This window comes from Ovis aries, chromosome 1 (genome assembly GCF_016772045.2).
Source record: "Ovis aries strain OAR_USU_Benz2616 breed Rambouillet chromosome 1, ARS-UI_Ramb_v3.0, whole genome shotgun sequence".
Lineage (NCBI taxonomy): Eukaryota > Metazoa > Chordata > Mammalia > Artiodactyla > Bovidae > Ovis > Ovis aries.
Window position 1 is genome coordinate 125,089,743 of NC_056054.1, and position 16,868 is coordinate 125,106,610.

The following is a 16,868-nucleotide window of genomic DNA, read 5'->3' on the forward strand; positions in this document are numbered from 1 at the left end:
ACGGAGGAGCTTGGTGCAGGCCACTATCCATGGGGTCGCAAAGAGTCGGGCACAACTGAGCGGCTTCACTTTCTTTCTTTCTGCTGTTAGAAATAAACAGATTTAGAATAAGAAAATCATATGAGTGGGAGAAACCGGGAGGTTGGCAACTTACCCTGTGAAAGGCCACAGAGTAAATATTTTAGGCTTTGCAGACCCAGAGGCCATATGTAGCCAGATGCAGCCATAGACAGTATGTGAACAAATGGGCAACACATTGGTCGGCTGAGCAGAAGCGGGTGGGCCCTAGCTTGCCAATCTGTGATAGAAAAGGTCCAGGAAAATGCCAATTTTAAGGTTTGGGGCTTTTGTGACACAAGCCCAGGTCAGGGGCAGTGTGTGTGTGTTTGGCTCTGAAGGAGGGCATGGCAACCCACTCTGGTATTCTTGCCTGGAGAATCCCATGGACAGAGGAGCCTGGCGGGTTACAGTCCATATGGTCACAATGAGTCAGACACGACTGGAGCGACTGAGCACGCATAAACAGACTGTTGTCATTATAATGAGCTATTTTTTTGTTACGATTCCTAGTCCTTAAAAGGTGACATGTTGGCAGTTTCGGTGTGATTTTTAAGTAGCAAGGCAGAACTAACAGAGCCTTAGAAATGCATTTTTGAAACAAGGAAGAGTTGCTATGAGGGAAGTAATTAGCACTGAGCAGGCAGCTTTGGGGTTAAAGCATGGTTGTCTTGTTTCCGTTGGAACCTCTGATCTCAGGAAATGGTGCTGCTTTTCTTCTGAAACTGAAGTTGACCGGCTGCCAACAGAGCACCTTGATGTTTTTACTCCCAGGAAGGCTAGTTTGTGCTCAGGGTTGATGATCATCACCTTTAAAAGAAGAACAGACATCATCTGTTCAGGCTTCACCCTGGAAGGGTGTTAGATGCTCATCCTCTGGGATATGGAGCGAGTGTTTTAGGCTGGCCAGGGCAGCCAGGAGTTTTGAAGGTCAAGGCTGTGTCTGAAGGGATGAGCAACACTTGGAGTTGGTTGAGTGAGCGTCACCCCATGGATCAGGGAGGGATCAAGGCAGAGGTGTTCACAGGCCGGGCTGAGGTCCACTCTGGTCCTCCCACGATGATCCTAGATGGTCCAGGTAGACCGAGGCAGGCTGGTAGTATGGCAGCAGTTTCGCTGAGCTCTGGTCCCAAGGAGGTGGTGGGTCTTTGGAGATGAAGGTCACTGGCGCCCTTGCCCTCTCCTGGAGGGGAGCTTCCTCACTTTTAAAGGGACCTGCTGTCCTGACCACTGTGATTTCTGCAGGTTTCGTGGTCAGGACCAAGGGCTCCTCAGGCGCTAGTACACGTCCTCTGTCAGAGCTGCTGTGGCCTCCTGGGGTCAGTGGAAACCTCATGGTCTAACCTCTGGGGTTTTTATGAAGTCAGGTGCTTAGGCAGCCCAGACTCAGTGGCTGGGATCCCTTTCTTTGTACCCTATCCCCTCTTTTCCCACCCCTGACCCGTCCTAACTGGGTAGGATGAAAAGGGAACCAGACAGATTGGGTTGGTCTGTAGAGAGCCCGGGGGCCTGTCCCTGAGAATTCTGTGTTTCTGGAACCCAAGGGTGCCCCCTCTGTGCAACTGATGGGGTCCCTAGTGTGACTCGGGGTCAGAGTGCGAAGGGAGACAGAGACCCTGATTCAGAGAGCCAGCGATGGACTGGGGTCACCACTGTTGTGCTGGCCACTGGTTCTTCTTCCAGGAGGAGTTAGAATCACTGACTGTTAAATGTGCTTGGCGTTGCTTAAGGTATTCTATGGAAGATTATGCATAACACCATTCTACCGCCTCCCCTCCACCTCGCCCCCAAAGAATATAAGAATAAAACAACACACTCCTAGCTTCTAAAAACAGCTTCGTTGTTTTTTTTTTAATGTGGACCGTTTTTAAAACCTTTTTAAAAAGTTTATTTTTAATTGGAGGGCAGTTGGTTTACAATGTTTTGTTGATTTCTGCCATACGTCAACATGTATAAGCCATAGGCATACATATGTCCCCTCCGTCTTAAACTTCCCTCCCACCCTATCCCACCCCTCTAGGTTGTCACAGAGCACAAGGTTGAGCTCCCTGTGATATATAGCAGCTTCCCATTAGCTCTCTGTTTTACATATGGTAATATATATATTTCAGTGCTACTCTCTGTTTCATCCATCTTCTCCCCATATTTTTAAAGTCTATTCAATTTGTTACAGTGTTGTTCCTGTTTTGTGTTTTGGTTTTTTGGCCATAGAGGCATGTGGAACCTTAGCTCCCCTACCAAGGGTCGAACCTGCACCCCCTGGAGTTGGAAGGCTAAGTCTCCACCACTGGACTCCTAGAGAAATCCTGAAATGGTTTATATGATTCATCCTGTTTGGAAGAAGTAGAATTGCATTCTTCTTAGTAAACCAATTTTTATTTATTCAGGTCTAAAAGAATTATATTTTATGAATTATAAGCACTGTGTAATATCATTTTGATTTATAGAAATAGAAATTACCTTAAGCACTATTATTACTATTGATGTTTGCATTGCTCCTTCAGCTGCTAAACTAGTACATTTTTGTTAAATGTGTATAAGCTGAAGTTTGAAGCTTGAAGAGAGAGCATAGTTGAAAGATATATTTACCCCCAAAGTTTCCAGTGGGGCAGGAGGGTTTTTTTCCATCTGTAGAGGCTTCCTGTATTATCTGGGACCTGGAAAATTTTGTCTGAACAGGCTTTTGTGTCTCTCAGATGTGCTGAGGGAGTGGAGGGTGGAAGGGGAGCTCATTCATGGGGACTGTCTGTCCTCTTCATAACTGTAGTGTTTGTTACCACAAGTTATTGAAGTGAAGGGGAAAACCCAGCGCCTTACGTGCCATAACCGCCTTCATTTTATGTTTTTCCAGTCTTCAAAACTGCCGTGGTCCTTGTCTATAAAGATGGTACCAAACAGAAGAAGAAACTTGTAAGACTTTTTCTTTCACCCACAGTTTCAAAGCATCTCCCCTTTCTATCTGCTTCTCAGTTGGCTCTGTGTGATTATAATTCTGAACCTGTGTCAGGCCTGAATGTTTTATGATTTTTTTCTTTTTTTTGAGGTGTTAACTGAGCATTTGAGGAAATTGCCCATCCTGTAGGCGGCTCACATTTAGAGCATAAAATACTGGGTTAGCCAGAAAGTTCGTTGGGGTTTTTCCATAACATGGAGAAACCTGAGTGAACTTTTTGGCCAACCCAGTAAATAACTATTGAACCTACCTTGGCCAGAACTTTCCAACACTAGTTTTATCCCCTCCCTGTTCTTCCTGTCCCCTCTCTGTCCTTGTTTTGGGTTCCTCCCCTCCTTTTCCTTGTGTCTCTCTTTTGCCTGAATTTGGTTAGCAAGCTCATTTGCACACCCTCAGCAGATTTTCACCTGGCCTCTGGCTTGCTGCTGTGGGTGAACAGAAGTGCTTGTGGGCCTGGTAGCGGGGGCAGCCCAGGATTCCAGCATTGCTGTTTTTATTTTGAAAATTAAAACAATTTAATTTTTTAAATTAAAAAAAATTAGTTTTAGTAATGTTTTAAGTTTTATTATTTTTTGAAGTACAATTGAGTTTACAGTATTGCGCCAGTGTCTGCTGTACAGCAAAGCGACTCAGTTATATGCATATAGACACTCCTTTTTTTATTCTGTCCCATATGGTTTATCACAGGCTATTGAATACAGCTCCCTGTACTATATACTAGGACCTTGTTGTTTATCCATCCTGTATATAGTAGTTTGCCTCTGCTAATCCTGCATTCCTAGTTCCTCACCCCCTAACCGCAGGGCTGTTCTGTGTCTACAGCGTCACTGGTTTAGAAAGTGTGCGGGTCTGGTCCAGACTGAGACATGGATCTTATGCACCTGGTTCCTTCTCTCCGTACAGGTAGGATCACACAGGCTTTCAATTTACGAGGACTGGGACCCCTTCCGATTTCGACACATGATTCCTACTGAGGCTCTGCAAGTTCGCGCTTTGGCAAGTGCAGGTAAACTCTGAAATGGGCTGGGTACATCTTTCTATGTATGAGCTGTTTCTCTGAATCCACGGTCTTGGCCCCAACCACCCCACCGTCCTTTTTCTTCTTTGCTTATGTCTCCTTTCCCTCAATCTCTTCATTGCCTCTTATTTGCCCAACTATTTGTTAAATGATCTAAGTGAATGGACGTCATGCCTTTACTGCTATTCCAAGGAATTCTATTTAGTCTGTTAAATATATTAATAACTTTACAGTGACACACCTAAGTAGCAGTGAGTCTTGTACTTCTGGAAAGAATCTTTGAGACCGTGAGCAGATGAAGCCCATGTAAATAACTTACTGGGACTTTCAACTGAGAGACCCCAAAAGGCCTCCAAAGCACAAAAAAGAAGCCATTGAATACACTTTTTTTTTTTTCCTGAAGCATTAAAAATCTTTATCTTTGTATAAGCATGAAATGTCACTTTTTCTATTTCCCAAATATAAGTGAAGCCAGTTGTCAGTGATGAATGTATTGGGTTGGCCAAATAGTTTGTTCAGGTTTTTCAGTAAGATGCTATGGACAGTCTTGAACGTTTTGGCCAACTCAGTACTTGATTAGATGGTGCTTTAGTGCATGAGAAGAGAGGCGAATGTCAGCATGGTACTGACTTAGAATAGCAGTGTTTCTGTGACTCGGGGCCCATCCAGGGCTTCATTTGAGGCTGCGTTAGGAAGGAGCAATTAGCGGTGGTTCTCCCAGGCGCACCCTGGAAGGAGCAGCTTTGGAGTCCAGTGGAAACTCTTGGAGCACTCTGATCCCTGTCCCACCTGGACAGCAGGTGCAGCCCTCTGGTGGTGAAGAGAGGCTGAGAAAGTGGACCTCCGCAGGTGCACAGTCATCTGGACTTCTGTTTGGTGTTGCTGGTGTCGATGAAGAAGTATAGTCACAGCCTGAAGGTAGAGAGTTACTTTATTTGGTGGGAAAGTTTAGGACTCCGAGCCCAGGAGACAGCATCTGAGTAGCTCTGAGAAACCTGCTCCAAGGAGGCAAGAGGGGAAGTCAGGCTATATACAAGTTTGCCACAGAAGCAGACAGTCTGAACATCAAAGATCAGGTATCAGGTTAAGAATTTAGCATTCTGTGTATGGGAAGAGGCAAGCCTCTGGGCTCACTGAATGCATTCCTTTCCTATGCGCCTCAGCTATCTGGGGTCAACCCTGTTTCCCTGTCCACCTTGCTTCTTGCATTCCTCCAGCTCCTCAGCAGTCACTGTAGGGGCTGGCAGCATCCTCTGGAATGCAGTTTTGGGAGCCCTCGTTCACCTTTGGAGGCCAGAAATCACTGATGGCTATGACATTTCTTGTTTATTGACATGGCAAGAGATATTTTCATTTCACACTGGCATCTAACATGAGTCCACAGGTCTTTGTGTCTGATTGGCATCACTCATCTTCTCCCCATTTGCACTGGTCCCCTCCATCAGCCATAAAATTGGCTGTAGTCCTTACAGAGGGCTTCCCTGGTGGTGCCGAGGTTAAAGCATCTGCCTGCAATGTGGGAGACCTGGCTTCGATCCCTGGGTTGGGAAGATCCCCCGGAGAAGGAAATGGCAACCCACTCCAGTACTCTTGCCTGGAGAATCCCATGGATGGAGGAGCTTGATGGGCTCCAGTCCACGGGTCGCAAAGAGTCGGACGTGACTGAGCGACATCACTTTCACTTTCAGTCCTTATAGAACCAACTCTTTCCTAATCCAGTGTCTTAAGGACAAACCATCTGCAGTATTTGGTAAACCTTCAGTTACTCACTCAAGTTAAACTAGAAATCGCTTCCTTCACAGCTCTTGTGCGTCACACAAAGAGAACTCAAATGCAAAAACCACAACTGGTAAATGCATTGGGGGTGACTATTTGCCTTATGAATATTTGTCTGGCAAACCTTCTGGTCCAGAGATTTACCCTGTTGCTTTTTCACTCTGATTTGATTAGTAAAATTGATTTACAGATGAATTTTCAGGAACCTAGAAATCTTAAGTCTATAAACAACTCTTATAGTATTTTGAAGTTTGGGCTCTTAAATACTAGTGTTGTCTTACTTTGCAACCCTAGGTTGTGAATTTTCTAGTTCCTGTGTTTCCTTGTGCCTGGTTTATATCTGGAAAAGCCCATGTTTACAGCATACTATAAAGGCCCATCTCAGGCAGGAATTTTGCCTTCCTTGAAGACTGTACGTGAAGATCATAAGTTTGGAAAACAAAGCCATCTTTGTGAATGTGACATTCCATTCTCATCCTCGGGTTTTCACTCAAATCAAGTTTAAAATCATCAAGATGAAAGCTTATTTTCATGGAGTTGTAAAGACTAGCCAACACATCTCCTTATGAAGTGCATGCCAGTGGATTTGAGAATCAGAAGATGGAAATTTCTAGATTTTTGTCTGTATTTGGGAGAACTTGTGAAACTTAGTTTATATGGGTCCTGCTAAGTTGTTGCTGCTAAGTCACTTCAGTCGTGTCTGACTCTGTGTGACCCCATAGACGGCAGCCCACCAGGCTCCCTGGTCCCTAGGATTCTCCAGGCAAGAACACTGGAGTGGGTTGCCATTTCCTTCTCTAATGCATGAAAGTGAAAAGTGAAAGTGAACAGTTGGGTTTAAATAACGTGGGTGTGATGAGGGTTTGTTGTGACCAAGGTGTGGAACCACTAGGTCAGCATGAGACTTCACAACGTGCAGAGTTCAGTGGGCCTGCAATGAACTGTCTCTTTTATAAACACTAATAATGAATAACATGGTAAAATAATATGATATTCAGGCACTGAAAGACTTAGAGATTACTGCTAAATATAGCTTATTCTTACCGTCTCAGATACCATTTTTGCTTCACTCAGATTGGGCTCTATGGGTAGACTGAGAGAGAAGAGCCCCATTTATTCCCAGGACATGCCTGTCCAGGGCACCAGGCCTGTTCACAGTGGGAAGGCTGTCCTGCTGATGGAAAGGGCCTGCCTCTCTTTATCACTGGCCTACATTGGAATCTTGGGCTCCATCTCGTCCAACTGTTGCCAAAACAACAAATTACTTAATTAAAATAGTTCAGCCAAACAGGCGGTGAAGCTAAAGGGTCAGTTCTTCCATCAGTATGATTGACTGATTGTCCTTTTAGACCATCCAGAGGGAGATTTTAGCAACTGGAAATTTTCCAAGCGTTCTTTTCTTTTGCACCCATTAAGCTCTCAATCACTTGGCCTCTTGAGATCACAGGACAGGAATGAAGTTGCTTTGGTCTTAGGCAGCTCTGCACTGTTTAATCTTGACACCAAAGCATGCAAGATGCTTTTATAAAAACGCAAATAAATTTCTTTGAAACATACTCTCCTTCATCCTTGTTTTAATTTACCTAGATGCAGAAGCAAATGCTGTGTGTGAAATTGTCCATGTGAAGTCGGAGTCTGAAGGGAGGCCGGAGAGGGTCTTCCACCTGTGCTGCAGGTGAGCCTGGAGCTGTGAAGTGCGGGCTGTGCTGCTCAGGGGAAGGGGTGTGACTGTGCTTGGTGTCCCCAACCCCTCTGGGTTCTCTGGACCAGCCTGTGCATCCTTAGAAGCTATATCCTTTTTCCTGTACATTTGAGAAAGTACTTAACACTTAATTGAGTAAGAGTCATTGGATCAATTAATTTTATTAGAATACAGACAGTAACCTGGTCAATTTAGTATCTTTCTAAAAGGAAATTGGAATTTTCATACATATCCAACATTCGAATGAGGGCATCCTTCCCCTGTGTACATTTGGCGGGTTAGAAGGACATGGTTGTCTTAATAACGCTTGGTTTTGGGGTTTGGGTGCAGTTTGTACTGTAACGTCTCTGAGATGCAACAGGTGGGGGAGTCAGCGGGGAGGAGGGGAGTGTTACAGGGATTCATCATCATGCAGAGAAAGTTCAGCCTAGGGAGGCTGGCACAGGTGACTTGGATTCACCTGCACATCTGGAGTGGAAGCTGAGCTTATGATATGGGCTTCTACTTATTTCTTCTTATTCTTACTCGCCCCTCCCCATTCCCCTCTGCTCCTCCTTCACCTCCTTTTCTTTGAGCTGTTGAGAATTTGAGAATTGTACTTTTCTCAAGTGCAGCCCATACTCTCTACAGAATAAATATTTTATGGTTGTTAATAATATTTTACAGTGTGACTGCTGATATAGTAAGAAGACACATTTACCAAACATCAACTAGGCTAAGCACCTTTCCTGCATTATTTCAGTTAATCAGCCTGAGGTATTTATTCCATTTTTACAAATGAGGTGTTAAGGCTCATAGAGGCTACTTTGCTGAAATCTTATAGCAAATGAACTCTGAGTTCAAGCTCAGTGGGTTTGACTTCAAAGCCTGTATTCTATATTTCTGCTTTACCTGTCTGTGTTGGATGACAGGGAACAATAAATCCAAATCCTGGGAACCTGCTGGAACTAGAACAGAAATTGTTTTCAAATAACCTATGTGTGGTTTAGCACCATCCTTACCACGTGTAGTGCTCCCTTACCACATTATCTAGTTGGAACCAAGATTGCCAGGAGAAATATCAATAACCTCAGATATGCAGATGACACCACCCTTATGGCAGAAAGTGAAGAGGAACTAAAAGCCTCTTGATGAAAGTAAAAGAGGAGAGTGAAAAAGTTGGCTTAAAGCTCAACATTCAGAACACGAAGATCATGGCATCCGGTCCCATCACTTCATGGGAAATAGACGGGAAACAGTGTCAGACTTTATTTTTGGGGCTCCAAAATCACTGAAGATGGTGACTGCAGCCATGAAATTAAAAGACGCTTACTCCTTGGAAGAAAAGTTATGAGCAAACTTGTGATTTTGTGGTTTTTGTTGTTAAATCAACAGGGTCCAATGAGCCTGCCCCAGAGATGCCATATTCATTGTTAATAGGGAATACCAGGTAAAACTTACCTGGGTAAAAATATTGAGATCTTAGCAAGAAAAGTAACTGACCTAGGATGTACTTTGGGAATTGGGACTTGGGAAGATTTTCCAGTTCTTAACAACGTAGCTTTAATATTTTCATGTTGGCATGTGCCCTGGGAGGCATTGATATATTTAAAACATTACTGACCAGAGATGTATTAATAGGTCTTTTTTGTTGCCCAAATGTTATTGACTGGAGTCGTTTCAGTTTTCGCTTACATGATATTGAGTTGGCCAAAAAGTTCGTTCAAGTTTTCTGTAAGATACGATGAAAAACCTGAATGAACTTTTTGGCCAACCTAGTAAATCACTGGCCACAGATGTTAGGTTCTGTAGAAATTCCCCAGTCAGTAATGCGTTAACAAGGAGGCCAAATTAGAGGAAGCTCAGGGTGTTGGGACATTATTTCAGGGGCGCTGCAGAGCTGCAGGAATCTCTTGGTTCCTTTGTCTGTAAAAATGCTATAGAATGAAAGGCTCTGCCTTAAGTACTGAGAGCAGAGTCTGGCAACTCTGTCCATAAAATCCATCTCTCCATCAATCTATTCAGTAATGGGGTGCTCTGTCCCAAATTGGTTGCAGGAGATGAGTCACAAAGCATAAAGGGAAAGGAATACATGTTCTTTATCTCCAGCGATGAAAATGCTCCTTGGCAGTGAAATTGGAGTGGTGGCCTCCCATCTTTAACTTTGGTCCTCGGGATATTTGCTTGACTGTACCTGATAGCATCAGAAGTTCTCCATGTGTTAAGTGCTGTTTCCCCAACACGTGTAAATCTTCTTTTCATAGCTCCCCAGAGAGCCGAAAGGATTTCCTGAAGGCTGTGCATTCCATCCTGCGAGATAAGCACAGAAGACAGCTCCTGAAGACCGAGAGCCTTCCCTCGTCCCAGCAATATGTCCCTTTTGGAGGAAAGCGGTTGTGTGCGCTGAAAGGGGCCAGGCCGGCCATGAGCAGGGCAGGTACTGTGGGGATTCAGACATTCAAAATCCCCGTCACCCCCGCTCCACTGTAGAACTGACGTCCTTGTTGAACAAGACTTAGATGTGGCCTTGTGGGGGCTAATGTTGGAGTACATTCTTCCCTGGTGTGAGGTTCCCTGCCTTTGCCTCCCTCCGTTGATTTAAGCCTTTCGCCCTCCCTCAAGCTCTCCCTTGGCTGCCCTCCTCCTCCTGGCTGGTGAGCTCCCCCTCTCATTCGCCGAGCTAGGAAGTAAGCACCTTCTCCTACTTGGAGGGGCTGTCTTAGCCCGCTTGCCGAATGAGAGTTGCTGCTTTGCATGACAGCCAGCTTTGTCCAGCAAAAAAAAAAAAAAAAAGCAGTGTGTGATGTCTCAGCAAGGTCACAGCCCACCGTTCTGAGAACACGGTGGCTTTGTCCTCCAGAAACACAGCCAGACTTGTTCTCAGTAGGGAGGCCATGTTTGGTAGATCAGATGACCCGTCAGATGATACCCTCACCTGTGCCTGCAACTTTAATTTTAGCTTCTGTGTTGATTTGGGGCAGCCTTGAGCTGCTATTAGAAAAGAAGAATCTGGAATTTAAATGGTCCCAGAGTAAATACTCTTTTAGGACTTATTATATCACTTTAAAGCAGTAAAGAGCAATACTACCACCTGTAAATGGCATTAAAATCTATCTGGGAAGAAAGATATTTTCATAACACTTGGGTATTAAAGACATCAAGATTTAACATTTTTATCACTCCTTTCTTAAGAAGCAGTCCAAAATTTTGCAGAGAACATTGCAATAAAAGAGGCTTCCTTTGCATTCGCCAAAACGCCTTCTGTTCTGGTGAATTTTCTGCCTGTTCTCAGTTGTGTTGAAGAGGCAGATATGGCACTGTGAATGGTTGAAGGTTTTCATAGACAAAACCTGCCTAGCTTGACAGGGTATATTACATTCTAAGTACCTTAAGTTTAGCCGATGTTAAAGGGGCTAGTTACATCTAGTCTTCAATCAGTTGCTAAGTGTTGGAAACCTGGTACGGTGAACACCTAGCACTCTTCTGGGCTTGCCAGTATCCATACTTCCCCATCCACGATTTCTCCTGGAGTCCTCATGTATTAAATAGCTTTGCTCATCCCTTTAGAGCTCATAGCAGAGAATTTCACCTTGGAATTATCTCATTTGTTTCTTTCACTTTCCAGATATATTTAATTAGGATTGGGACTATGTGTACCAACCTCAGGAAAACCCACCTGTCATTGGCCAGGTGTTACTTGTTAATTGATGAACCTAAAGTTAAATAGAGCTCCATTCACTTTGAAACTAAGCATTTGTAGTCTGTGGGACACTCAGGAGTTCTCTCGCTGAGATCCCTTTGGAAAGAAGACAAAGTTGCTACAACCTACTCTGTTATCTTGAATATCAAGAGAGAAAGCCTTGATGTCAGAGCCTAATGGCTCATTTTTGGCTGAAGAAAGTCTTTATCACTTTGCTTTTGAAGTTCCTCACTCTCATCATTCACAGTAGATGATTTGAAAATGGTGTTTGAGTGGGTCAGCACTGTACTAGCTAATCAGTCTTAATAGTGAATAATGGCAGTACTCAAGTCAAAGATTGTCTCTTGGAACCCCATAGGGCTGGCTAGGTTATTATTTATTCTTTTAGTAAAGGATAGATTCTTATGCTTTTTTGCTCATTGTCGTGATTCACGACACCCAGCTAGTTTATTTTTCCTTTTGCTCTTGTTTGAATAGAACAGTAAAGGCAAACATTCTGCCTCCCTTCACCAAATGTCTGCCAGTGATCCAACTACAAATTTTTTTGTTTTTCAACATTATCTTATGGAAATTCTTAGACATATAGAACAAATGAAAGAATTATACACATTCCTACCTGCTGTCTGTAATTAACGTTTTTATATATTTTCATTACCACATATCCATCCATCATCCATCAACTCATCTTGCTTTTGACACGTTTTCAGAATACAGACATTAGTACTCCTTACCCCTAAAGACTTCAGCCAGCACATCTCCTTGACAAATATTTCCAGTATCCCAGTTTGGAATTAAGGCAGTTCTAATATAGTGATTGGAGAGAGTCAGACTCCACTGTGATGATATCAAGGTAAAATTGAACAATAATTTTTGCTTCTTTCCAATGGAGTAGTACTATTTTTTTATTCTTTCTGTTTTCTGTTTTTCCGGGAGTGCTTTTCATTCCCTACCTTGAATGAGAGGATTGATGTCGGAAACACAGGGATCTGAGACAGAGGATGGTCAGAATGGGAGCCAATTTAGATCATTGTCCAGCTTACTGACCTTGCACCTGCTTTATTTGAAGTGAAGGCTATATTTGTCAGTAATTATGAATAGTCATCTTTCTTCTTGCAGCCCTGAAGCAGCTTAATGAATTTAGGGGCACAGATTTCAGGAAAGCAGCTCCTTATTGGTGTCTAGGCTCCCCACCCCCATGGGAAAGCACATGGTACATTTCACTGTTTGTGGAGGATGTGTCTTTAGTGTGTGTGTGTGTGTCTGTGTGTCTGTGTGGTTATTTGCTTGACTGGGTGGCGTATTTTGTTTGTTTTTAGTAATACTGACTTCCTAGAGGGCAGTGAGGTGAAAATACAGAATACAGAGATTTGTTTTTCTTAACTGTTAGTCACTTTATTTTGCACTTTGCTCATTAGCAGCTTGAGTGTTGTATTATTCCTTTCTCATTCCACTCAGGCACTAGTAGTTTAATCGCTTTGTGGAAGAGAAATTGGGGATACATAGAACAGAGTCAGGAAGGGACTAAGGCTCAAAGTTGCTTTAGCCTCAGTTTCACCTGAGGTTTTGTCAGAAAGAGGACTTGACGTCTCTGAGACCCAGTCTTTTCTGTAGTTTCTCCAGAAACAACGGTGCGCCCTTAAGGTACCTGAAGATCCTCAGGAAATGTGACATTCAGAAAGCAATGTAACTTGGACCAGTATTTTTCCCTCCTTGGTACAACATGGTGATTTCTCTCAAGACAGTAAAATGCTGAAAGCATCTCCATCCTTGCTAAATGACTCTAGGACAGCCCCCGGGGATCCTCAGAGCACTGTGCCGCAGGCCATGGTCAGGAAGGAGGGCGCTAATTAATCCCAGGGTCAGTGGTGGACTTGACAACAGCAGGAATCTGTATTACCTGCCTCCCAGGTGCACTGGTAGAGAATTGGATTATTTCAGAGGGAGTCAAATCCCCTTTTCCACATAACCTACAACCCACCCACGTCCCTATCACCACCCCCAACCTCCTTTCCCTCCATTCAGTGACTAGAATATCCTCTTAAGTCCAGACATCTGTGCCAGGTAAAGCCCCCCTCCCCGCCCCATGAGACAGACTGGACTCTAAGCCCCAAATGATACCCAGGCCCCAAATGCATATCTCGTAGTCTTTTCCTTTCCTTTAGCTTGTATTTGCTTTCTGGATTTTCATCACATGTAAAGCATGTGGGGGTTTTATTGTTATATTTTTGTGTGTGTGTGCAGTGTCCGCCCCAAGCAAGTCTCTTGGGAGGAGGAGGCGGCGACTGGCCCGAAACAGGTTTACCATTGATTCCGATGCCATCTCCGCCAGCAGCCCGGAGAAAGACCCCCAGCAGACCCCCGGTGGCGGGGACACTGACCGCTGGGTGGAGGAACAGTTTGATCTTGCTCAGTATGAGGAGCAGGATGACATCAAGGAGACAGACATCCTCAGTGACGATGATGAGTTCTGTGAGTCGGCCAAGGGTGCCGCGGCGGACAGAGACCTGCAGGAGCGGCTTCAGGCTGCCTCCATCACTCAGCGGGAGAGAGGCCGGAAGCCCCTGGACAGCCACGCGTCCCGCATGACGCAGCTCAAGAAGCAAGCCGCCCTGTCGGGCATCAACGGAGGCCCGGAGAGTACGAGCGAGGAGGTCATTTGGGTTAGGCGCGAAGACTTTGCCCCCTCCCGCAAGCTGAACACTGAGATCTGACTGTCACATTCTCCCCATCCGTAGCGAGTCCGTGTAGATACGTCTCCTGCCCCCCCCCAACTCCACCGCCCCCCCCCTCCCCCAACGGGACCCACGATGGCGGGGGGTGGGGGGGGCGGAGAAAAGCTCCCTTTAAGTCGCACTCTTGCACAGTTTTGGCAGCTGACTTTGTTCTAAAGCCATGTAGCCACCCAACTTGATCATTTTTAACCACATCGGAAAGAATTGTTCAAGAATTCCAAATCAGCTTGAGCTTCTGTATATTATTACTAAGGGCTTTTATTTATTCTCAATCAGGGCCTAAAAGAATTTAAAAAAAAAAAGGAAAGAAAAATTCTATAGCACTGGAAAGCAAATTACCCCAGGAGTTGAACTATGTACAACAGATTAGCTTAAGGGATAGCACACAAAAAATGAATAAGGACTCTATCTGAAATTAATCCAGGAGCCACTTCCTAGTTGGGAAAACAAAGCAACTGTACAGCTCGCATTGTTCTTTCTCCTTTCCCTCTTAAATGTCTGAGAATATCTGTATTTTAAGAATGTGTGAGGAGAGGGTGAAGCTTTATGTTTTGATGAGCCTTTTAAAATTCTTCCGTTTTTTCCTCTTCTGTATTAGTCTATGGCTGGTCTTACTTGATGTCGGTGTTCGGAAGTTCTAGTTTTGCATAGAATTATAAAGATGCCAAACTCCTTGAAAAGAGATCCAAATTTATCACTTTAAAAAAACACTATTTTTTGTATTTTATCTGAGATGCAGGGGGGCACAAACAGATGAGACTTTTACAGTGTTAGTGTAACTCTGAGTTTAAAGAATGAGGATTTTACCTTTTGCAGAGAGAGTGAGGTGTGGTGATTTTATATTTATATATGAAAGGCCAACAAGATGCTTAGGAGAAGCTTTTTTCCCAAGAAGCAGTTTTTCTTTTTCTTTTTTTTAATGTTTGAATCTCTATTTGAGACGGGAGCTTGGTTGGATTAAACGTGACACCGGAATGGGCAGTGTGTGTGTCTGTTGCACATGGCGGGGGAGGGGAGACTCCTTTTCACGGGGTTGCCATGGTGATCGTTGGTTTTCCCATCATAGTTACATCTCCATCCATAGATGACCTACCCCTTCCCTGATAGTCCATAACCAAACCTCTTAACAAAACAACCTTTTCAAAAACATGTCTTGTATTTAACACTTTCTTCATGCCAACAAACAGGGTAAACATGCTAAAAAAAAAAGAAAACAACTAATGTTCTAAACAGATTTCCAAACAGGATGAACAAAAACAATTTAAAGCACTTTCAAATTTTTTTTAAAGGTTTATAGCTTTTTTTTTTTTTTTTCCCATTTCACAATGTCCACTTCCTAAAAAAGGTTTAAATAATATGAAAACTTTCTTTTTGGGGAAAATATCTATTTGGTGTTTGACACATCAGTAGGTACTTTAAAGACCTGAATTTTATATAGCTTTAGGAATTATATTTTGTAAAGATCAGTCATGAATTTATATTTCCAGACAATAGAGAGTTCAGAACATCACGCTCTTGTGCCCCTGCTTGCTTTACCTGCTTCCCCACCGTGTCCCTTCCCTTTCGGGTTTCCAGGGCTTTGAGCTTGATCTTTTGAGAGTTTTATTCTATTAAATTTTTGCTATATCTTCTGATTTTCTTAAAGAGCTTTAGAATGGTTTCTATACCCTTTGTATCACTGCATTGTTCCATATCATCTCTAATTCGATTGTGTCTGGGTGGAAAACTGAAGCGGAGGCTTCTAATAGGCCCACTGACCAGTCCCAGTGCAACGGGTTTGTCTGAAAATGCTGGAAAGTCTGGTGCTTGGAGAGGGTGCCATTGTCTCTTGTACATAAGGTCATGACGTGTCTATGTCAAAAGTTCTTATATATTTCTTTTATAAGCTGAAAGAAGGTCTATTTTTATGTTTTTAGGTCTATGAATGGAACGTTGTAAATGCCTGTCAAACAAACAATAAAAAAATATTGAAAAGTGGACGGTCCTGTGCTTTTTTGGATGGAAGGATGGATGGAGTTTGTGGGAGAAAATACTTAAGGATGCCTTTTTGTTTTTCTAAATAATTATCATGACCATCAAGGGAAAGCTGGCTTGGGGGTCCTTTAAGTTTTTAGTGTATGTATGTTTAAACTGAAGTGTAATTGACATATAACTTTATGTTAATTTTAGGTACAGAACACAATATGTGTATTGCAGACTGATCACTACAGTAAGTTGTTAACATCATCACCATCTATAGTTATAAAATATTTTTTCTTGTGATGAAAACCTTGAAGACCCACTCTCCTAGCTACTTCCAGATAGGCAATATAATGTCATCAACTGCGGTTACCATGTTGTGCAGTGCATACCCATGACTTATTTTGCAACTGAAAGTTGTACTTTTTGATGTCCTTTACCTGTTTTGCCCATCTTCCACCCGACCTCAGGCAACCACCAATCTGTCCTATGTATCCATGAGCTTGGTTTATTGTTTGTTTGTTTTTTAGATTCCACATACCCGTGAGATGATAAAGGCATTTATCTTTTGGTGTTGATAGAGCTCGAGACTTAAAAAAAAATTTTATTGGTGTATAGTTGATGTTGTGTTAGTTTCCAGTGTACAGCAAAGTGAGTCAGTCATACACATATTCATGCTTTGTAAGCTTCTTTTCCCTTATAGGTTATTACAGAATACTGAGTGGAGTTCCCAATGCTTTACATTAGGTCCTTGTGGATTGTCTATGATTATGGGCTTCCCTTGTAGCTCAGTCAGTAAAAAATCTGCTGCAATGCAGGAGACCTAGCTTCGATCCCTGGGTCGGGAAGATTCCCCTGGAGAAGGGAATGGCAACCCACTCCAGTATCCTTGCCTGGAAAATCTCATGGACAGAGGAGCCTGGTGGGCTGCAGTCCATGGGGTTGCAAAGAGTCGGGCATGACTGAGCGACTAACACTTAGCGTGTGTATGT

The 16,868-nt window shown here is 43.5% G+C and overlaps 1 protein-coding gene across 8 annotated transcripts in view; it reads left to right on the forward strand.

Annotated features, from left to right (window-relative positions):
- Nucleotides 1–15,894, forward strand: part of TIAM1 (TIAM Rac1 associated GEF 1) — a 461,928-nt gene extending 446,034 nt beyond the window's left edge. For all 8 annotated transcript variants that reach the window (XM_060403824.1, XM_042229680.1, XM_042229684.1 and 5 more), the window contains 5 exons: nt 2,909–2,967; nt 3,914–4,016; nt 7,392–7,479; nt 9,750–9,922; nt 13,427–15,894. In XM_060403824.1, the coding sequence (XP_060259807.1) occupies nt 2,909–2,967; nt 3,914–4,016; nt 7,392–7,479; nt 9,750–9,922; nt 13,427–13,896 (893 nt within the window). In that variant the 3' untranslated portion in view covers nt 13,897–15,894. The remainder of the gene's footprint in view (nt 1–2,908; nt 2,968–3,913; nt 4,017–7,391; nt 7,480–9,749; nt 9,923–13,426) is intronic.
- Nucleotides 15,895–16,868: the final 974 nt, after the last annotated feature.